The sequence below is a fragment of the Colias eurytheme genome, chromosome 10 (genome assembly GCF_061535395.1).
Source record: "Colias eurytheme isolate Ceu_HAF_F1 chromosome 10, ilColEury1 Martin Lab GWU primary, whole genome shotgun sequence".
NCBI classification, from domain to species: Eukaryota; Metazoa; Arthropoda; class Insecta; order Lepidoptera; family Pieridae; genus Colias; species Colias eurytheme.
This window is the reverse complement of record NC_142989.1, coordinates 9,817,842-9,841,479: the sequence shown is the minus strand read 5'-3', so window position 1 is coordinate 9,841,479 and position 23,638 is coordinate 9,817,842. Positions and strand designations below refer to the sequence as shown.

The 23,638-nt window shown below is 33.6% G+C and overlaps 1 protein-coding gene across 2 annotated transcripts; it reads left to right on the top strand.

Annotated features, from left to right (window-relative positions):
• The first annotated feature begins 635 nt into the window (after positions 1-635).
• Positions 636-22,849, top strand: lovit (loss of visual transmission). Of its 2 annotated transcripts, none has more exons than XM_090106711.1 (9): positions 636-902; positions 2,401-2,663; positions 3,029-3,268; positions 15,703-15,804; positions 17,469-17,734; positions 17,945-18,139; positions 18,943-19,073; positions 20,937-21,111; positions 22,631-22,849. In XM_090106711.1, the coding sequence occupies exons 1-9, from the start codon at positions 697-699 to the stop codon at positions 22,847-22,849; spliced, it is 1,797 nt and encodes a 598-aa protein (XP_089962837.1). In that variant the 5' UTR covers positions 636-696. The 2 variants fall into 2 exon arrangements, with proteins under 2 accessions (XP_089962837.1, XP_089962836.1); XM_090106710.1 differs by having other exon boundaries at positions 17,469-17,749.
• Positions 22,850-23,638: the final 789 nt, after the last annotated feature.

Here is a 23,638-nt window from a genome sequence, read left to right as displayed (position 1 = left end):
ATTTGTCATGAAGAATAATTGTAGTTCAGTTTACGCTTTGATATTTTATTGATAAGAACTTTACTTTAGATTACTACTAAGTCTGTACTTATCGTAGTAGCGGAACATTCATTTGATTGTTTGCCTGTTGAGTCCGAAATGCTTGTTATTTATCTTACCAGCTTAAGTGGGATGAAATACTTACTTTATTGTTATGACCGTCTTAAATTGTTGTTTCAGATCATATTTTTGTTTTCCTTGTATAAATATTTCGTTTACACGTGTCCAGCTATTTATTTGTATTAATTGTTAAATTTATTTTTATATCTTAACCATAGTTATCCTAAAATAAATGAGTTTATAATTGTCATCGATATTAGAACGTATCGATATAAGAAGTAATAAAATGTTATTGGAACACCTAAGGAAGCCATATCTAGGGGTTATACGGCGATGTCACCTCGTGCAGGGCGGGCGACCATGGCAGAGGGCGGCGCGGGCGCCTCAGTATTCTTTAGACTTCCAAACTAGCATCAACAAATAGCAACCCTTATGCAACAAATAACTTTTTTTTATGTCAACCATGGCCTGAATGCAGCACGTTCTTAAAAAAAAAACAGTGTTCCAAATTCAAAAAATGCGCGGTTCGTCGATTTCTTTTTCGTGAATTCGCGTTCCGTTTTTTATAATTAGTTTGTAGAAAGTGAATTAGTGGACATGGCGGAAAAATTAAATGAATATCAAGGTGTGACGGGACGATTGCACGGTGTTAGGGATAAATATAAGGAGCGGTGGGCGCAATGGAAGGAAGAGCATCCGAGAGGTATTCGTGAGATGCTGAAGGAACATTTTTTTGGTATACCGACGTCAGATGAGCCACCGGACCGTGTATATGATAACAGCGAATATTGTGATTTGTTTAGGTATTTATATCACATATTCTTATCTAAATACTTAGTCAATGAAATAGTTAATTTTAGTAGGTCACAGATGCATATCAAAGTACCTATGTTTAGAGAAAGTATTAAATATGCACAGCGATGTAATGAATTATATTGATTAGTGAATAAAAATTATTAGTTAACGCATTTTATTGTTTAATTTTGACCAAAAGAAAGTGTTTTATGATAATGTCTAAAACATAACAATCTAAACTTTGTTGGTTTAATATATATTTAGACACTTTTTAATGTTCAGTTTTTAATGATATAAAATATTTTTGTCTATGAATTATATAAAAATTTTAATTGTTTGAAGGTACATCAGAACAATAAAACACGTATTACCTATTTCATTAGCAGCATTCAAAAAAACCCTTTCTACCAGAGCGAAAGTTAAGCAAATAAAACCGGCCAAGTGCGAGTCGGGCTCGCGCACAAAGGGTTCCGTAGCAGCAAATATAATAAATTACAGTTAAATCAACCTATCTCAAAAACTATAAGAGATACTTTGATCAAACCAAAAATCGTTGAAAGAGTTAATTAGCATGCATCACCTCTATTTTTTTTAGAATTTTATACCCCGTAGTTATAAAAATAGAGGGGGGGGGACATACTTTTTACGACTTTGAGAGCTGATATCTCAAAAACCGTTCACTTTAAGAAAAATGTTTTTTAGAAAACTTTATATCATTTTAAAAGACCTTTCCATTGATACCCCACACGGGTATGTACATCGAAAAAAAAAATTTCATCCCTCAGTTACATGTATGGGGGGCCCCACCCCCAATTCTTTTTTTTACTATTTAGTGTCATATTTTTGTAGCGGTTCATACAACACATATTCCCATCAAATTTCATCACTGTAGTACTTATAGTTTCCGAGTAAATCGGCTGTGACAGACGGACAGACGGACAGACGGACATGACGAAACTATAAGGGTTCCGTTTTTGCCATTTTGGCTACGGAACCCTAACAAAAAGAGTTATATATTTGATCGACGCTTCGCAAACATTACCTTTAAATTGAAGCTTTTTTCACAATTTTCCACCCAAATTTTCATTATTTTTATATTAACATAAAAGTATATCATCATGTGAATTGTTTAAACACGTACTACGCATTATAATAAACAGAATCAGATAACCTAATTAGATTATTACTTCGTTACGAATATGTTATTAATTTATACAAGGTTTATATGTTGCATTTTAAATATAATTAAAAATTTAATATAAATACTTCTAACAATACAATAATTCTCTATTTAAATAGTTTGTAAAGAAATTATAAAAAATACATTAGAATTTGGTATTTGTAATCGACGCTACGTTAATACACAAATCTAATTATGTGTAGACTTTTATGAATTAATTGATATAATATTTAAGTTTTTACAATGTCCTATTAACTACGTATCCATGCATACATTTATTTATACATTTTATCCATTATATAAAACCAATCCTTTATGTATTCTAGGCGAAAAAATAGAATAGAACTCATGCGGATATCAGCCGCAGTCATGGGTATAGAATTTTCATATGCCGGCGAAACGGCGTTCGTGTCACCAACCTTACTTCAAATTGGTGTTCCCCACCAGCAAATGACTTTAGTTTGGGCTCTATCACCTTTAATAGGCTTCTTTATGACGCCTCTGTTGGGCTCTTTGAGTGATAGATGCAACTCTAAATATGGGAGACGACGACCCTTTATCGTTATGATGTCTATTGGTGTTTTTCTTGGTAAGTATTTAGGTTATTGGATTCGTGTTTAATGGACTTATTATTGCTATAAGATCAAAGAGTAGATGATTGATAAAAATGCATATTTATAATTAATTGTAAGAAATGTAAGATGTGCTGTAGAGTTGCTACGCCGTAGCACTTAGTATTATGCAATTTAAGTTTTTTTTTAAACGATCTATGTCATGATCTTCGTAATTTGAAGTCAGGATCTATTTTGTACACAGACTTCATGAAATACCTTGTCATTTGTTCTATAAATTACGATATATCAATTCAATTATTTTTAGGGTAAAAAAGCGCTTTTTTAAGTTATTATTTCCTTTTCAACAGATATTTTACAATATTCATAACTACAATTTCAGGTCTCATCCTAGTACCAAACGGCGAAGACATAGGTTACGCGTTCGGTGACTTAGGGTCCATAAATAGAACAACTGTCCCCTCGGCGCTGGGCCCTCGTAGTTCCGCGTTAGAGACGCAGGGCACAAACCACCACCCTTGGGGGGTTTTGTTCACGGTTTTGGGGACAGTTCTCTTGGATTTTGATGCTGATGCCTGTCAGAGTCCGGCGAGAGCTTATCTTCTGGATGTTACTGTGCCGGGTGAGTAGGGTTTTTTCTTCATTAGAACCTTCCTAATGCCTCAAAAATACGTTAATTGATCGAGACGTCCTCGAGTTTAAGGCTTAGCAACACATTTAGCGATTCAGTTTTATTAATTGTCACTACCTGTACCTTGCGATTGCATCCGCGGACAATAATAAATTGATTTGATTTGAATTTTATTTTACCTATTAATGCCCGCTTTTCTCAAATGAGAATATTAAAATCTCATAGCTTAGCGTGAGTATTCGCTTTCCTTCAATTAAATAATAAAAAATATAGGTATGTACCTACTTGAATTAAACAAGTCGTTCATAAATGATAAAATAGTTACTTTTGTAACTAACAAATACTATAAAGTACATGATTACAACCAGACACATAAAATCCCTATGAATATTATATGAATTTTCGTTAAATGATGTCATATTCTAATAAAAATATATCAAGGAGATTTTTGAAGATTTTTGTATCATATCGCTGCTATGATTGATTGTAGGTACTACTTCAGATAAAAGATAATTTAAATAAAATGTTAGAGAAATGTAGATTGTGTGTGGAATTTGGAATACGTGTAATCGGTTCATAGTAACAAATAAGAGAACATAGTGTGAAGTCCCGTGTCCCCGTAGTGGGGTAAGGGGCAGATGCATTATTCATACATCTGTTTCACTGATCGATTTTCTTTAGGGATAAGTAGGTGATCAGCCTTCTGTGTCCTGCCAGACCGAGACATTTTTTTTTCTTCGTCTCCACCGGGAATCGAACCCAGGACCCCTCGGTTCTACGCTCAAGCGCCAACCACTGTACCAAGGAGGCGGCCCGAAATAAGAGAACATACACATCTTTTAAACCTTTTTGGAGGAGCTATAAACAACTGGATTTATTGTTATCAAAACGTTTTCTTTATATAGACTTTAGAATCATAGTTTCCGACGGAAAGATTATTTTATCAGACGCACTTAAAGATGTCGATCATATTACCGGCTTATTACCATATCTTAAGGAAGAGGTATATTATCTTTGTATGGAAAAAACATTTTAGTTAATATCCAATGATATTCGTTCGGCACTGATGAATAATCTGAATTCCTAAAGATTTAAATATTTTTATCTCTGAAATAAAAACCCATTTTTTATATTATTTTAACATTGTTGAAAATTCTTTTGGTATAAAACAAAACACTCATCAATCAATTTTTACTTTTTTATGATAATATTTCAGGTAGGTAACATATTTTAGGTAGCATATTTAAATATTATGCTGTTTTGGAAAATTTTAATTTAATAATCATATACCAATTTAAGAAACATAATACATTGCACGCTCATAATAACAATAAATAAAAAATTAACAATAAGAACCTGTGAGAGCATTGCTCCTATTTCACCGCGAACTTTGTGACCTCTTTTTGCGTTACTTATCTCAATATTTTAAATAAAATTCAGTTTCAAACATTTTGCTTGCTATCCTTCACCCAGATTGATAGACGTGGGCAGTGTTTAATTAAATATTTATTTGCTACGTCACAGCATGTGACTTCAATTTAGCCTGAAAACAAGCCACTATCATTTCCTTTCACAGTGATTGATCTATCTTAACAATATTTATTTTGGTATTTTCCTCTTGGCTATTTGGTTATCACTGATATATTCATGTAAATAGGTACAGTTTTGGAACATTTAAGTTATATTAAGGTTAGACAATAGACATGTTTGTTGTTCTCAAACGGTACTATAGAATTAATATGTTTAAATTGTTGTTTTACCATTTACCGTTTGGAAAATCGTATGTAAATTGTAACATAGAAAGAAGTGATGTCAACTAAATTAACTTTACAATATTTTCTATTCATTCGCATGATAACTATTTATAATAACAGGTAATAGGTAAACGTTCAATTAACTTATGTTGCATACCTATATTCAAATTGAATAATTTGTGAGGGCTTGCTAAAAATTCCGATGTAAATCTCAGAATCTATAAGCTACTTACGAGGGTTTGTGCTATAAATACCTGAATAGCCTTTGAAGTAGTCGATAATGGAATTCTATATATTCGCCCTTATCTCCAGTGTAAATTTATATGACGTAAAACTATTATTAGCTTAGCGTCAAGACTAAGATTGAACGGGTAATGGCAGATTATATAAGGTATTATTTTAGGCGTTAGATATTTTCATTCTTGTGATAGATCTGCCGGCCTGGACAAAAAGATATTAGTTTTTTTTTTCATATATAATTTAGCTACTAATTACTATAATTTAACAGTTTTTAAATGACTTTATACTTTAACATAGGAAATTAAAAATGCGTACAAAATAAAATCGAATCAAAACAGTTTTTAGATTCTCACTACTATTATTAGATACAAATTTCCATTCCAACTAGCTATTTAGCTGACTGCTCTCTTGATTGTAAGGATTTAGTTAGTTGAATAAAAACTTGAAAACTAATAGAATGTATACCTATAGGCTATAATCAGATAACTATACTGAAACCACCAAAATAATGCGCTAGCTCAAATTTATAATCCATATTCCATACTAATATCTATTATAAATGCAAAAGTAACTCTGTCTGTCTGTATGTTACTCAATCACGCCTAAACTACTGAACCAATTTGCATGAAATTTGGTATGGAGATATTTTGATACCCGAGAAAGGACATAGGCTACCTTTTATTGCGAAATATGTACCACGGGCGAAGCCGGGGCGGACCTCTAGTAGAATATCTATACATATAATAAAATCGTAGGAAAGTCAAAACTGTACATTGAATATTTTTTTAAAAGAATACATAATCCATGATCTATAATCGATATAGAAGCCAAAAACATAGTTTTTAGAATTTTTGTCTGTTTGTCTGTTTGTCTGTTTGTCTGTATGTATTTCCGGGCTAATCTCGAAAAGTACTGCATGGATTGACTTCAAATTTTGCATGAATATTACTAACAGGTCGGGTCAGGCTATAGGCTACATATTATCAAGCTATCAACTACGGGGAAGGAGCTGTGAACCTTTATTTTTCTTACGTATTCCATGTACTACGACAGCGTACAATATAAAGAATCATGTTTAAATGTTGTTTTTGAGTAAGCCATGCTATTGTCTACCTTTACACTATAAAAACTACATCATTTAAGTAATTTTGGCAGAGAAACAGTATAATGAATCTTAGTAGTATAAAGACAAATTTAAAACAGCGCCATCTATGAGATTTCATTAAAATCAAATCAATTTACATAATATTAAACGCTTCTTGGAAATTCATAATTTAAATATTATGATGTTGGTGAGGTTGTTTTTTTTTAAAGTTAAATAAATAATTCATATCTTCCCAGAGTCCATTTCAGGTTCGCTTATATTTCATGTGAATATACTAAATTTTTATAAGTGAGGGTAGATGTTTATTATTTGATGTCAAACAAGACACCATTACAGTTAATATAGGTAATAGACGTAGTATTTGTATTCTCTTTGGGTAATAGTAGATAACAGTGATTGTGTTCATTGGTTACATTTTTAAAAATCTTCGGCTTTTTTTTAAATTTTCGCCTTCTTGCGTTCCCACAAAAGATAAGTTGTAGCTTTTATATTTATTGTTTATTATAATTATATAGTTAGACTCATGTTTTTAATTAGTTAAAGTTATGACAAAATAAGAAAATGATGAAATTTTATTTTTATGTATAACTTTTACAAGACTATAATATTAAACGCCCAAAGAAGGTCACTTTAGTTCTTGATAAAACTTTATTTGATAGTAGCTTTTTAATAAAATTAGGTACAGTAATCTTTTGATTTTTTTTATTTACAGATTCAATGTTCTTAAAAATCGACGATTTGCGTGAGGATGTAGTGGAAATTAGTAGATAACCTTGCGCGTGGTCAATCAATACATATAATAAAATTCTAGAAAAGTGATGTCTGTGCAATGAAAATATGTAAAAAAAAATTAGCAGGGGTTATTATTAAATCGATCCCAAACCCAAAACTGTAGTTAAAAAAATTTTTGTCTGTTTGTCTGTATGTTTGTGCACGCTAATCTCAGAAACGGCTTATCCGATTTAGATGCGGCGGTTTTCACTAATATATTGTGGTAATCTTCATTTAACATTTAGTGTTTATTTTAATGTTAATCGGTTCGTAAATAAAAAAGTTATGACCATTTAAGTATTCACGGCGAACATTTGCTAAGGCATTCTATTGTACACTATACAGTGTACGATAAAACGTAAGTTATCTGTTATACGCTACAGTTATTCCTTATAAATGTCCAGGTGATCATATCGAAAGTCCCCAAGGGTGGGGGGGTAAGCTGAGGTAGTAGGGGGGGGGGGAAGGGGTCAAATTAGAATTATGCTTACTATGGTTCTTAGATAAAGTGTATCAAAATCGGTTCATCCATTTATTATACCTCGGTATATAGAGGTAAAAGTGGGAATGTGGGAAAAAATATTAGTTATATTTTTATCCAATTCGGTTTATCCATTTATTAGATTACAGCGGTAAAAGTGGGAATGAACAATAATCGAATGTGGTCAAATAATATACTCAAGCGGCATATCAAAATATGAAAGAGCAACGTGTGAATTACAATTAGTAATGTTTTATCGAAATCGGTTCATCCGTTTATTACATATAGGGCACTTTAGGGGTGACAGTGGTAAGATAAATAAACCAAATGGAGCATCAAACAACAGGATATGACGTGTACATATAGGTACAATTAGATAATATGGTATACATCAAAATCGGTTCTGCCATTTACTAGGGGTGGAAAGAGAAGGGTTGAAAGTCTGTGAAAGAAGAGGGGGATATGGGAGCGAGAGGATAGCCACACCCTGGAAATTTTGAACTCTACTCAAAGCCACATAGGTCTGGCCCTTGGCAATTTTTTTTCCTAAAGATACCACTTCTTTTGCCACTGTGATCCATTACTTACAATTTGTGCACGGTTACGGCCCAACTTAAAAGATGTCAAGGAGCAACAAACTTATAGATATCAATATGATGTAGGAATGTAATATGGAGCTAGAGGTAGGTCTCGCTCACTTGAAAATATTACATGAAAATAAGAAACCGAAGTTAAAAATTTAAAAGAAAAACCCAACGCAACGAAGGAAAAGGAATAAATAATAATTTTACAAACTTTCCGACGATCTTTAAAATTAATTACCATTATAAAAAAAAATATAATATATGATATGATAATGATGGTATGGCAGCCCCGACGACTTTGTTTTTTTTTTATTTTTATAAATATTTAAAATGGTATTTATTTTTAAAGATCATCGGGAAGTTTGTAAAATTATTTATTCCTTTTTCTATGCACTTTTCTTCGTTGCGTTGGGTTTTTTTTTAATTTAATTTTTATCAGTGTCTTAGTGTCTCAGTCTCAGTCTCAGTGTCTTCGTTGCGTTGGGTTTTTTTTTAATTTAATTTTTATTGCACGGTCTAAACGGTTTAGTTACTACAGGCGTGAGACAGGAAAGATCTGAGCGCTGAGACAAACGTCAAAACGCAAAGGAATAGAATCCACTATCGATACTAATTATTGTCATAAGCGTATGATGTTTTGCTAAGGATTTGTTCACCCTACCAACGACGACGACGACCACGAACAAAATTTTCATCCAGTTGTAATTTAACAAAATTGTGCAAAACACAATTAAAAATAAATTATTAAAATTTCCTGTCGTTCTGGTGATTGGAATTTTTATTTTTGAGATCAACGAATGAAAAAATAGTTTTTTCGTAGAAACGGTGGCTCCTAGAAAACAATGTATTTGAAGTTTTTTATAGATAATTTTATGATCTACAATTTTGGTAAAAGGTAATTATATGATTAACTTACCGTCTCCGCGAAAATCGCAAAAAACCTATTTTTATATTAATTGTCCTCGAATTTTTTTTCTTTCCGAGTACCGGTATGACGGGAAATTTTAATATTTTATTTTGAACCAATTTTGTCAGGATGAAAATTTTGGTCTTGGTCGTCGTCGTCATTGGTAGTGTGACCGAACCATTACTAAAATATCATGAGCTTATGTCAAAAATTAGCGATAGCAGTTTCTATTTCTTAGCGTTATTCTATTCTCTGACATTAGTCTCGGCCTGCTGATTTGGATTTGGTGCTGGATTTGATAAAAACTGAGTATCGATTAAGCTAATCAGCAGGCCGAGGCTAATGTCAGAGAATAGAATAACGCTAAAGAATAGAAACTACTATCGCTAATTTTTGACATAAACTCATGATATTTTAGTAATGACGGCAACGACTACGACCAAATTGTCCTCCAGACAAAATTGGTTCAAAATAAAATATTAAAATTTCCCGTCATACTGGTATTCGGAAAGAAAAAAAATTCGAGGTCATTTAATATAAAAATAGGTTTTTTGCGATTGTCGGCGAGACGGTAAGTTAATCATATAATCACCTTTTACCAAAATTGTAGATCATAAAATTATCTATAAAAAATTTCAAATACATTTTTTTCTAGGAGCTACCGTTTCTACGAAAAATCTATTTTTTCATTCATTGATCTCAAAAAAAAATTCCAAGCACCAGAACGACAGGAAATTTTAATATTTTATTCTAATTGTGTTTTGCACAATATTGTTAAATTGCAACTGGATGAAAATTTTGTTCGTGGTCGTCGTCGTCGTTGGTAGGGTGAACAAATCCTTAGCAAAACATCATACGCTTATGTCAATTAGTATCGATAGCGGATTCTATTCCTTTGCGTTTTGACGTTTGTCTCGGCGCTCAGTTGCTGCACGATATATTGTCAAAAAAATATATACAAGGAAGGAAGAAAAATAAATTTGCTCCCTTCCCCCCTAAAAATAATATGACATAATTTAAAAAAAATTTTACGTAGAAAATTAACTAGGCATTTATTTTTTTATTTTTTAGCTCAGTTTAGTAATAAATTTTACTAAAAGTTCTTTTAATTATTTATGGTAGTACGTGTTTATTCAATAAAAGTTAAGTACATAGTAACTACTATGCAGTCACTATTCCACGCGGACGAAGTCGCGGGCACAGCTAGTATAACAATAATCAGATAACTATACTGAAACCACCAACATAATGCGCTAGCTAAAATTTATAATTTATAATACGTAACCTTAATGTGTAAGTATCTCTAGAGACACGTCTTGTTTTGGGATTTTCCAAACACGTGTTATCACGAAAAACATGAGATATCGATGGGTTTCTTCGTTACACTTATCTATACCAAAACTCAAAAGAGGTAAGGTGGAGTCTTGTAATTGCAACTAAAAATATTGGAGTCATTACTTCATCTCTACATAATTCTATAAATATACGGAAAAAAATATTTCTTAAAAATTTGTGAATAAGTAAATTTAATGCGGATATTATTTCACCGTCATAATCACGAAAAACTGTGAAGAATAAAAAAGTATTTCCAAAAGTTCTTAAAAAGACAGCAATAGTTGCAATTACCCGTCCTGGCGGGTAATTGCAACTAATTGCTTGTTTTACTTATTTTTCTATGTGTGTTTTCTGCGCGTGTATTTTAATAACAAGCTTTGAAAAATATTCATAGGATTATGATATCTAGGCTCTTGAAATAAAGACCAATTTCGCAAAAAAATACTTTTTAGCTGTGGGGCGGGATATTGCAACTATTTTCTCAAAAATAGTGATGGGAACTAGGGCATGCAGAACCGAGTCCGGTTCCAAGTTTTTGAAACCCGGTTCCAAATCGAGCTCAGAACCGGGTAGAACCGGGTTACCCGGTTCTTTTATAATACCTCGGAAAAAAATACGAAATAAAACAAAAGTAAATGTAAAAGTACCTGATGGGCCTTTTATTTTACGCGGCTTGTGTCTTATTTTATTAAATTAATAAAGAAACAAAATTTCAATACTTCTCTTTATTTATCAGTCTTAAAAAAGTACCTTGTTATCATAATATCGCATATAAACTTAAACCTTATTCATCAACTGCAAACTGTAAACCCAATTTTTCCTTTATCTGTGTTATAAGACGTTACTTTTACCAAATTTCAAGGCTCTGTGTTCATGAGAAGTACCCTGTAGGTTTTGAATTCCATGTAAATGTCGAAATTTGTGAAAAGTTTCAGCATTTACGGCTGTATCTTTTGATGCGCTGGCTTGTGAGTTTGACTTCTTCATAGCATCAAGGGACCGTAGACTTGAGTATTCGATATAAATTTCAGCTTAATACCAAAAACAAAAACATGGCTGGATCATTATGTGAAACAGTAAAATCAACAGCTTTTCAAATTCACGACAAATCTAATAAAAATATTTCTGTAACCTTTATTATATTTTGTCATTTTCGAAGCCCATTTTTTTTTGCAAACGATGCTCGAAGACTTGAGCGATGCAAGCTTAGGGTTGGACTTACGATGAACATGACCAAAACAAAGATAATGACTAATAGCATCAAAACCACCATCATTGTCGAGGGTGGGTCAGTTGCATACGTCGATGAGTATACCTATCTTGGCCAAATAGTTTCTTTCCAAGCAAGACAGGATAAAAAAATTGGTAAACGTATTGAGAACGCTTGGAGAAGCTTTTGGTCCATGAAAGAGCTGATGAAAGGAAAGATGCCTCTTTCACTAAAGCGAAGACTCATGGACATGTGCATCTTACCCATCCTCACCTACGGTGTATAGACTTGGTCATTGACTGATCGCCAAAAGTTCGCACTTGGGGTTTGGCAAAGATAGATGGAGCGCAGTATTTTGGGCGTAAAACTTACGGATCGCGTCCAAAATGAGATACTGCGCACAGATAATCGATGTAGCTCATAAAGCTGCTGAGCTGAAATGGAACTGGTCTGGCCATGTTTGCCGAATGTGGAGGAGTTGTGGCCAAAAATTACCACTTTGTGCATCCCCAACAAGGACAAAAGGCTGCGTGGCAGGCCCAGAACAAGATGGCGGGACGAGCTTGATTCCCATTTAGCAGATTGGAGCAAAATTGCTCAAAATAGGGAGAAATGGATTGAGGGAAGAGAGGCCTTTGCTCAGCATGGGACAGCCATGGCTCATATAATAATAATAAATACAACCGTAGGAAACCTATCGCATCTAAGGTTATAGTTAGGTTATATAGAGCCAAGCTTGAGGCGTGGCACGAAAATTCGCGATGCACGTGAGTCTGACGTTGCCAGAAAGAATAAATTTGTTAAAATAATGCAGCAAAATATAAATAATACTTTATATTTTAATATTTTGGTCGGAACCGGGAGAACCGGGTTTCATATTATTCAGACCCGGTTCTCAAGATCATCAAAAAACCCGGGTTTACCCGGGTTTTTCGGAACCGGGTAAACCCGGGTGCATGCCCTAATGGGAACCTTATCGTAATTTTATCGACTGCCATGGTAGCAGAATTAAAACTCAGGGATATACTGTTTTGGTCGCGGAAGAATTCTAACAAATACCCGCGGCCCCATCATTAAAGCGGCTCGACGGAACACAGTGGGGTTTTAGTCGGTAAGAATCCGACATAACCCAAGGCTCCTTCCCCGGGGGCCGTGAGTATCTTTGGAAGATTTCCCCACTATAAAAAAAAAAAAAAAAAAAAAAAGGGATATACTGTTTTATATATATTTTAATTAGAATATATCTAATCACATAACAAATTCTTAATTTATTTAAATTAACGAAACATTTTAAACACAGTAGGTACTTAACAATTATTTAGTAATGAAAAAGTCTGTTTTTACTCTTATTTCTAAATTCTACACTATTTTTTAACTTTTTTTGAAACACACTAAAAGCCTTTTAGTTATCAAACAGTCTTATTTTACTCTTCCTTTGAACTCTTTACTATTTTACCTAGCTTCATTTTAATTAATTAGAATAATTAAATCTCAATCAGAATACCTAATCAAATTTCCCAACAGAAGAACTCCAAGTAGAGATTGTCTAATCTAAAAATGAACGACCCTCCACTGTGTTTACGCTCACATTCAAAGTACGTGTATAGACGCAATACACACAAATTGGTCTGCCTCATTGGTCGTTCAGTCCTCCAGTCCAGACCATGCCCGAACGACAGGACTAGTTGGCCAACTAGTGCATAAATGACGCGATGCACGACAGAACGGACGTGTCATTCCGTACATAGCGCGCTCTCCCCGCCATACAATGCTAGGCACCTGAACTAATCGCCCGATTAGTTGACAAATCAGTGCGCGAGTGTCAAAGTTTGCAGTAGAATCGACGCGCGCACACATATAAAGTGGTTCAATAATTATTTGTCCTCACACATTGAAACAATTAAGTTTAGTGGAGGGGCGTTCATTTTTAGATTAGACAATCTCTACTTGTTTACTTACATTCAAATATTATCTCTACCTTAAATAAGGAAAGATTACCATATTGTCTTCTTCATTTATCACAGCATCGGGTAATCGTGAGATCACATCTTCTTTTTCTATAATGGAAATACTTATATCAATAAGTCACTGAGTAACAATCATCGAAAAATAACAATCAGGCGTTTTATAATTTAAGTTTAATATCATTGGGTTGTATCGACATATTTATGTCCACTGTCACATCACTAACATTTTCATACTTCATACAAAAACTGTCAGATAATTGCAACTAACCTAAAAATAAAAAAATAGTTGCATTAATAAGACTTTTCATATTTGGCCTGGTAAATGTAACTGCACAGAAAATTCGGAGTAGAAGCATCGTAGAATAAAACAAGCACGTACAAAACGACTTACCGTGGTTGATTAATACACTCCTTGTAAAAAAACCCGCGAAAAACCACAAAAAACAGTATTTTTGATCAAATTACGCACCGCGTGCATTCAGCGCTGGCAATAACAAAATGGTGGAATGACAAAAAGCCCTGTCACTCACACAATTCTTGACCGATGAGCGCCATATATATTTTTTTATTTATATTTTTACTAGCAGAACAATATCACGCCTGTTGTTGTGCAGAACAGCAATCCTAGAGGGCGTTATTTAAGATAGTTGCATTAACCAGATATACCCGGCGCGGCCTAAGATGATCCCTATGACACTGACAGTTATTCTCAAGAGACAAACTTGTAATGGCGTCACCATTAAATTAGAAACGTATTGGAGGCGTCTAAAAATGGCATTTATTAATTTTTACGTAGCTTTATGCCATTACAATGATATTCCGTTGGAATTATAACAATTCTTAACATTTACGAGAAATTATATCAATCTGACTTTACGTTTACGTCCTTCAAAACTTACATCGTTGGCATGTATCGACTAGTGCGGAAAGTATCGATAAACAAATTTCGATAATGGAAACGAGTTCACATTTTTTCCATGCTTAAGCTATAGTTCATTCTCTATTGAATGGAACAGAAGATCGCAGCATAATTAATTAATTAATTACCGTTCGCGTTAATTTACTTACCTATGATAATATAAGTTTTTTAGAAAAATTAAATGGGGGATTCCATTTTCATGATAAAATAATATACACTGTGTTAAACGGGTTAAAGATTACGAGAAAATGATAAGGAGCATTTTTATGTTTTGGAAAACTTTCGTTTTACTTACCGTTTCGTTTACATAATAGACGTTAAAAATTCATTTTATAATATTTGTAAAAACATGTTTACCGACGTGGCTGAATGCAAACCACGCCTTAGCCTATAAAATAGTAAAGTATCGACACGATCCATCATACGAGCAATCACTAAGACGAACTGTCATAGGGATCATCTTAGGCCGCGCCGGGTATAGTTGCAATTACAAGACTTGACCTTATCTTATTAGAAAGAGAGCGTTATGATTCAACTGTGTTCAACTGTGTGTTAATATCAATATTTTTTTAATTTTGTAATAGGAACATAATTCATACATAAAAAGGGAAAATCTGATACACCCAAATTTATATTTGACTAGCTTTCCGCCTGCGACTTCGACCGCGTTTCAAAGAAAAACCCGCATAGGTTCCCGTTCCCGTGGGATTTCCGGGATAAAACCTAATATGACGTGTTAATCCAAGTTACCCTCTATATGTGTGCTAAATTTCATTGTAATCGGTTCAGTAGTTTTTTCTTGAAAGAGTAACAAACATAAACACCTACACATACACATACACATACATCCATCCTCACAAACTTTCGCATTTATAATACTAGTAGGATTTATACAAAGATCTTGAATGTACCTAAGCGAAGCGAAATTCAAAATCTTTGGATTTATATGAATTAAGAAAGTTGTCTGCATTTTATTAATTGTTTATGTTAATTTATTGAATAAGAAAAAATACATAAAAATATAGTCATGAAATTATAAATAATGCAAGTGAACGAAATAATAATGTAGATAAGTACTAAGATAAGGAAATAAATAAAGACACTAATAAAATTGTAAACGATATTATTTATCTTTATTTTTCTCGTTTTCAGAGGACCACGCGAAAGGTTTGAGCACGTTCACGATAATGGCAGGTCTGGGCGGTTTCATGGGATATGCTCTGGGCGGGATCAACTGGGATGAAACTAGCCTTGGTAATTATTATTATTGTACTTTGATTTTTAAATAAAGACTAAGATAGAGACTTGCTTTTTTAGTGCTTATTTCAGGAATAGAAACTTATAAACGAATAATTAATTAATCAATTTTATAAATTTCTTAAAATCGAATATGTAATGGAATCCATTTACGTATTGAATGTTTTGGGGGATTATTACAGACGCCTTCAATACACTACTATCATGGAAAATATAAATTATAATTTGAAGTTTTTTCTTCATGATATAACTGCAGTTTAGTTGTCACTTTTACTCAATTTCAAGAGGAGCTAGTGAATTAAGTGCTTTTTATTTTAAAACCCTATTATATCATGGAGAACACGAAGAGAAAATTACTAATATTATATTAACATTTATGTATCCTATCGTTATAGAATAGGTACTGGGTATCTGAATACACCTTAGCAACACAACCGCACGTATTGAAATTTTGTGGAAATATCCGTATTATTAAAATGAGTTGTCAATTTAGTACAATTTCTCTCCCTACGCTATTATTGTGATGGAAATTTTCTTTATTGATTGCTTGATTTTCTTTTTTTAATGTATCATTTTATGTAGGTATCAGATGTTATCTATTTATAATAGTAATTAATTTTAGTCTTACATTATAATAACCCAATATTCATACAAAAAACAGCGGTGCAATTTAATTTATATTTGCCGAGTGTGGCATTGTACAAGGTGGACCAAAAGAAGTCATCCGATGTTGTTTGGCTCTCATTTTTTTTCTAAATGAAAAACTTCGATTCTGTTTTTTGATTATGTTTATTTGAACCTTTAAAATTTTATTGGTTAAGTCGAGAAGATGATATCGGCCAAATGGGCGCCGTCACAATTGATTGCCATACGGGCTCGTTTTATGGCATTTCTCATCACTTCAGCGAGAACTTCGGGCGACAAATTCTCGCACTCGTGTCTAATGTTGTCCTTGAGGGCTTTCAAGGTCTCAGCCTTGTTAAAGTAAACACGGGACTTCAAAAAAACCCCACAAAAACGTCTGGAACGGTTAAATCGGGCGATCTTTCGGGCCAGTGCAAATCGCTAAAACGAGAGATGAGGTGACCCGGGAAAGCCGCCCTCAGAATATCGGATGTGGCTCGCGCAGTGTGTGCCGTTGCTCCGTCCTGTTGGAACCACATATTCTCCAGTCCTAATTCGTCCAATTGCGGCAGAAAAAAACTCAGCAACATGGCCCTATAGCGTGCACCGTGCCCGTAGCATGTTTCCGGCGACAGCTCGACATCCTCGGCAACAGCGGCGATATTCTCGGGAGAACGGGCGCTCCGGGGCCGGCCACTCTTGGCAACGTCTCGTGTGGTCCCATACTCTTCAAGGTTGGTGGCCAAACGGCGCAGTGTTTGCACAGTCAGTGTCGGACGGCCGGGGAATCGGCGACGAATTGTTACGCAAAAAAGTTGACACGATTATTCTGCGTTATTGGGTACTGTATCGCTCCATGGCTTGTTCACTTGTATTCTACATCTGTCCAGTACACAAATGTCAAAACAGATTTGACATTGGCGGCCATTTGCAAAAATGAGAGCATCTTCCAATAGGGTGATTTCTTTTGGCCCACCTTGTATTTCGGAATTCTGAGTTGCATACAGAAAATAAAAAAGCCCTTTACAAAATTTCAGGCGACTTCTTCGGAGGGCACGTACGAGCAGTGTTTTCTCTAATCACAATAATATTCATAGTATGTGTATCAGCTACAATAACCAGTTTTAAGGAAATTCCTTTGGACGAGTTGCACCAATATGAAGAATTTAGAAAAAGCGATGAAAGTCAGGAACCTCCAGTAGTACAAGTAGAGGGTATCCAGGAGGAACAAGTGGAAAAAGATGGGTTGATTAAGGATGGTACTGTTATGTATGGAGCGTTGGAACAGAATGAGGTAAGAGATGTTAATAAATATGAGGTTTATAGTAATTCTAATAAAAATAAAGATAATTTTAATTTACTTTCTAGTTTTAAATAATTTTAGCTAGCTTATTAAATGTAAGTTTCAACTCCTTGCTAGAGAGGTTACTAGATCTTCTGGGTGGGTTTTTTTTATTTTCCATGGTCCCCGTACTTTTCCCTTAATAATAAAAATGGTTTATACCTACTCCAGGGTCCCAGTATTGCAATCCCCGAGGGTCATGGAGAGCCATTATCCCTGAAGCATTACTTGCTGTCCATCATCATGATGCCCAACTCCCTCCGGGTGGTGTGTCTCACCAATCTCTTCTGTTGGATGGCTCACGTGTGCTATTCACTGTACTTCACCGATTTTGTTGGTGAATCTGTGTATGGTGGGAATCCAGCGGTGAGTATACTTTTTAAATTAAATTATACATTATTTTTATTTGTAACCTTTTTTATTAAAATAGAAGAGGTCACAATCTTATTATTTTCGAGTTATTTAGATCTTTAATAAAATCCTTAATTTCCAGATTAGAATATGGATAGAATAACAATCTGTTAATATAAATTCACAATCTGATAGATTACATATTTACTATGATCTCTGTAAAACTCCAAATAATCTTAAATAAATAAATCTAAATCATCTGCAGTATCAGACTTGACACACCTACATCCCAATTTCAAGAAAAGACGAATGAGTCAGAATTTTTATAGAGAACTTCCTATCATGTTTATGCGCTTAAGTTTTATGACTGCGTTTAGTTAAACAGGTGTTTATACTAACAAACTGTTTATTAGAGAAGGATTAAATGAATATGGCTTCTTGGTAATGTTGATCCATAGTACGTCAACAATTTAATATTATGAAATAATTTATAAGCGATTTTACTTACTAAACTGTTTAACTATATTCTGAATACTGTTTTCAAAGAACTTATTATTAGATGTTTGAAGTACTTACGAAACCTTCAATTGAATTTAATTTATATGATTACGACCTACCGACTTTAACTAAATGTATTTCTATTATTATTTTATGTGTAAGGTCTTAAAATATATTTTGCTGCCTCTAAATTCAAATCTTTTATTTATTTAAGAGTTACCTCTGTAGTGTGTGATAAAAATGTAGAACTATATTTTATTTCTCCTAAAACATTAATACTAAATACGTGGCTACAAGTTTTGCTCGATTATTTCCAACAGGCGCCAGAGGGTAGTGAGAGTAGAATCAACTATGAAGCCGGCGTTCGTTTCGGATGTTGGGGAATGGCCATGTACTCGCTGTCTTGTGCCTGTTATTCCACAATTATTGAAAAGCTTATTAAGAAACATGGGTAAGTTGGGGATAAGGAGGGTTCTAGATTGTGTGTATGTAATAATGGAATTTTGTTTGATTATTATTTAAAACATTCCTTGTACGTAATACAGAAACATATTAAAGTGTGTTGCGATTCTTTTGAGTCCCAACTAATTTGAGTACCAATTTTTTTCTTTATAAAATTATCTATATGTGGGATATAAAATTAAGAATTTTGTATGTTCGTACTAGTACATACTTGAGGTTTTAAAATATTCAAACTGTCGGTGTTTTAGTCGAAAAATAAAATTGATAAGGTTCCAGCTAGTAAATAAAAAAAATACAAACAGTCAACAGACGCTTTATTGTTTGCTCAAAACATCTTGCTTACCTGAAAAAACTTATTCCGTGATTTCGTTGAACAGAGAACTTAAAATTAATTTAATATAAACATTGCGAGGTCGAAACGAAGCCAGGTTACTATCACGAGTTGGATATGGCTTCTCAGTCTAATTATGCGATTTAATTGGGTTTATCATTGTTAAATTAATCGCCACATTGTAATTAAGCCCTAGTTCGATATGTGTATGTTGATTTCATCATGATATTATTTCATATTCCTATCATCTGAAAGTTATGTTAGTTATTATCAAAGCTACTTTAATATCAAGCACCTTTAAATTAGAGCAATTCCAATATAAAATATGAATTATGGTAAATTATTATGTGCACCATCATCATCATCATCATGATACTAAGGTAAGCAAGATATATGAACATTTCATCTTAGTTCTATATGTGAAGTTAAATTTATTAAAACAAATAGCTTTATACCTTGGAGATTGTAACTGAATGACCATTCTTGAAAGTCATTTAATTATTTAGATATTCTTGGAAGCTCTTAGACTCGAAGCTTTTAGACTGAAGTAATGCTTTTTAAATATGAAAAAAATATTCAAAACTAACTATTTTTATAATACCTATATATTTACTTTAAACTTGACTGTGAAATTTAATAGGACAAGACTTGACATTCAACATCATTTTTGTGGCTTCTCATGCTCTAGATTTTTTCATGTCCCAGTTTCTTGGCAATTTTTATATAATAATTCTACGGTCTATATCCTTCAAAGGTTTTATGCCGTGATATTACTATGAGATATTTATTCGAATTATTTATTTTTACTTGTTTGAATATAAGAACACCTGCTGTAAATTATGAGCATTAGAAGCTGGTATTGTTTTCTTTAATTTTTATTGATATATTTATTGTGCTATTTATTGTGTTTACAATGTTGTAAGCTTTTGGATTGATATTGCATTTGAATTAAATTAGGAAGTTCTGTTTTTGATATCTAAAATATTACGAATGATATTAAATTTCCGCATACTACTTTTAATGCAAATTAAGAAATTTAATTGCATATTATGATCAATTTTTGGCTTATTGTTTGCTTATTTTTATTCTCGGCTTTTGTAAAGAGTAGATAGATCAAATCGTCAATAATTTTATTTAATTATGCAAGTTGATGGCCTTATAATAACCATTTTCAGAAATAATACTACCATTGGCACCATCTTTCACCAAAATCTCCATAATTAAGTTAAATTCGATTTTATTACTATGTTTGTTTTTACGACACAAATAAATAACAATAGTTTCAATCATCTCAATAGATGGCGCGCGGTGTGTCCCTTAGACACATATAAAACTGAAAGAATAGAATAAATTCGATCGCTCTGGCAGGTCACGAGTGGCTGAATTGGTCAGGCATTCGCCCCGGTTTGGCGCGAAAGGATGCGGGTTCGAGTACCGCCTCGTGATCGAATTTTTTCTATTCTTTATAAATTTATATCTATAAAGCATTTATCAAATTCAACAATAGTTTCTCCAATTCAGGGCTAAAAAGGTATACGTAGGAGGTCTAAGCACGTACAGTTGTGGTATGATGCTGCTCTGCATCTTGCGGGCTCCAGCTGCAGTACTACTGTTCAGTTGGACCGCTGGAGTCATGTACTCTACACTGTTCACTATGCCGTATCTATTGGTGGCCCATTATCATGCCACGGGGATGGTGAGTTTTTTTTATCATTATATAGGTTAAAAAAGCTATTCGTCATAATTTAGCGTGTTGCATTTTAAGTTTGTCACTATCCATACTATAATTTTATAAATGCGAAAGTAACTCTGTCTGTCTGTCTGTTACTCAATCACGCCTAAACTACTGAACCAATTTGCATGAAATTTGGTATGGAGATATTTTGATACCCGAGAAAGGACATAGGCTACCTTTTATTGCGAAATATGTACCACGGGCGAAGCCGGGGCGGACCACTAGTGTAATATAAAGCTATAGGAATTAATCACTTTCAATTCACTAGTATTAAGTACCTCTTATTCGTCGTTTGTACTTCCTGTTAACGCTTTCTCATCTCCATAAACATTGCATCCCCCCTTTAAGTTTTATTTTCTATATCTGTATTGTTACGCGATAGCTTTAAAGCTTGTTCTAGACTCTAGTGATGACATGATTGTAAAAGAGCTAACTATAGCGTTTCTTGTCCGCTCTTCTCTGTAGAAACTGCTTTCAAAACTAGCTCTTAACGGTAAAACTATGTTATGATGATTCAAAAGTGCTTCTAGAAGGAGTTTACGCGAATAAATAAATGTTTGAATTTGAGTTTAGTTCCCTTGTTTTTCAAACAGAAACTAGACGAAAGAACGTAAAATGTAAAAGGTAAAATTCAAGAGATATCTTTAGAATTTTACCTGTTCCGTTTAGTTTTATCTAGAGGATATTTTAATCTATTATTCCTACATTCATTCCGTCTTATTATATGACGATAATTAATGTATAAATCTGAACTCCAGAATATGAAATCAAGGTACAACATCAAAGAGATTTACTAGAATTTAACACTTTGTAATTAAATCGGATGCTAATTAATGGACTGCACGGTTGTGGAACGTTTCCACTGTATAGTGTAGTCACTCGAAATTTACGAGGTGTTGAAATTGTATGGAGTGGATGCCGTACAAAATCAAATTACCGCCAAGAAAAAAAATTGTTACGCCTCTGTGGACCACTCTTGTACGGTACTACGTGTTTTGTTATTGCCCTAAATAATCATATGACCGAAATATGCTCCTTCTACTAGTACTTTTGAACTCTCAAACTCTAACTTCGTCTAATGAATATTGTGTGTCTATGCAATAAAAGAGTGTAAATAAATATAAAAATTATTATTTATTTTTAATATTTAGTTTCATTCATAGAACATTTTAAAGAATATAAAAATTCGAGCCCACGAGTTTTTCGAATTCTAATTCGAAACATCGTGGGCTTTAAGCACGTAAAACCGAAAGAGTAGAAGAAATTAGATTGCTCAGGCCATTTTTCTATTCTTTAAGATTTTCTCAATAATTTATTTAAACTAGAATATAACAAATCTTGTAAATATTGCTTTTCAGCTATGAGGCCGCTTTTTATGCAAATTATGCTTATTCAACTCTGCTTTTTACATACTCCTGTTTTTTTTCATATTTTGTCCAATAAGTAATTATAAATAAACAACTAAGTGGCTTCTTTATAGTGGGACAGCTGCGGCGGGGGCAGCGGGGGGTCGCGCGGGATCGGCACTGACGTAGCAGTCGTTAGCAGCTGCGTATTCGTAGCGCAGCTGCTCGTGTCCTGCATCATGGGGGTCGCGGTGCGGGCTGCGGGCTCTACGGCCGCGGTCGTAGCGGTCGCTGCTACACTGGCTGCGTGCGCTGCTGTGACTGCTACACAGATTACCTATTTGGATCTGTGAATTCTCTTGTATACATCAGTCAATGTTTTATTGTTTACAATAGATCTGTCTGGGTATTATTTATTTATTTATTTATTTATTATTATAATTAAAACGGTATTGCACCAATTACATTAATTATATCTAAAAAATTACATAAATTATATTACAAAAAAATAAAATTTCAAATTACATATGAAAAGAAAAACAATAATATTATGATTGTCTTGTCTTGATTATTAGTTTCAGTGGGATTAGGTTACCATGTGTTATGGCCTATGGGGGTTAGCAAGTTCGTATTCGTAAGGCAGCTACTCGTGTCCTGCAACATGGGGGTCGCGGTGCGGCCTGCGGGCTGCGGGCTCTACGGCTGCGGTCGTAGCGGTCGCTGCTACGCTGGCTGCAGCTGCTGCTGTAACCGCTACACAGATTACTTATTTGGATCTGTGAATTCTGTAGACCTGTCTTTTGTTTTGTCGTCTAGGTTGTTAGTTTCTGTGGGATAAGGTTGTCATGTTAAATGGGGGTTAACAAGTTCGTGTTCGTAGCGCAGCTTCTCGTATGATCTGTGAATTTTGAAATGAATTTTGTTACGGCTGTTGTTTTGCATATTAGTGTACAAAGAGTTACAAAAAAATATAATTATAGTAATCAAGTTATTTAAAAATGTATTTAGAGTGGGTAATATTATAAAATGTCGATAGTTTTAATGTTTTTGTTACGAACTGTGAATATGATCTCTTTATTGATAATTATGTTATTGAATCTTTAAAAACTTTATATACCTATGTACTTATAAAATAATTATGT

Bases quoted from the DNA above. Each gene is read 5' to 3' on its own strand.
- lovit (XM_090106710.1), top strand. From the start codon at position 697: ATGGCGGAAAAATTAAATGAATATCAAGGTGTGACGGGACGATTGCAC. The intron at 3,269-15,702 runs GTGAGTAGGGTT...TCTCGTTTTCAG, and splicing joins TCTGGATGTTACTGTGCCGG to AGGACCACGCGAAAGGTTTG. The intron at 17,750-17,944 runs GTTTATAGTAAT...TACCTACTCCAG, and splicing joins GAGATGTTAATAAATATGAG to GGTCCCAGTATTGCAATCCC.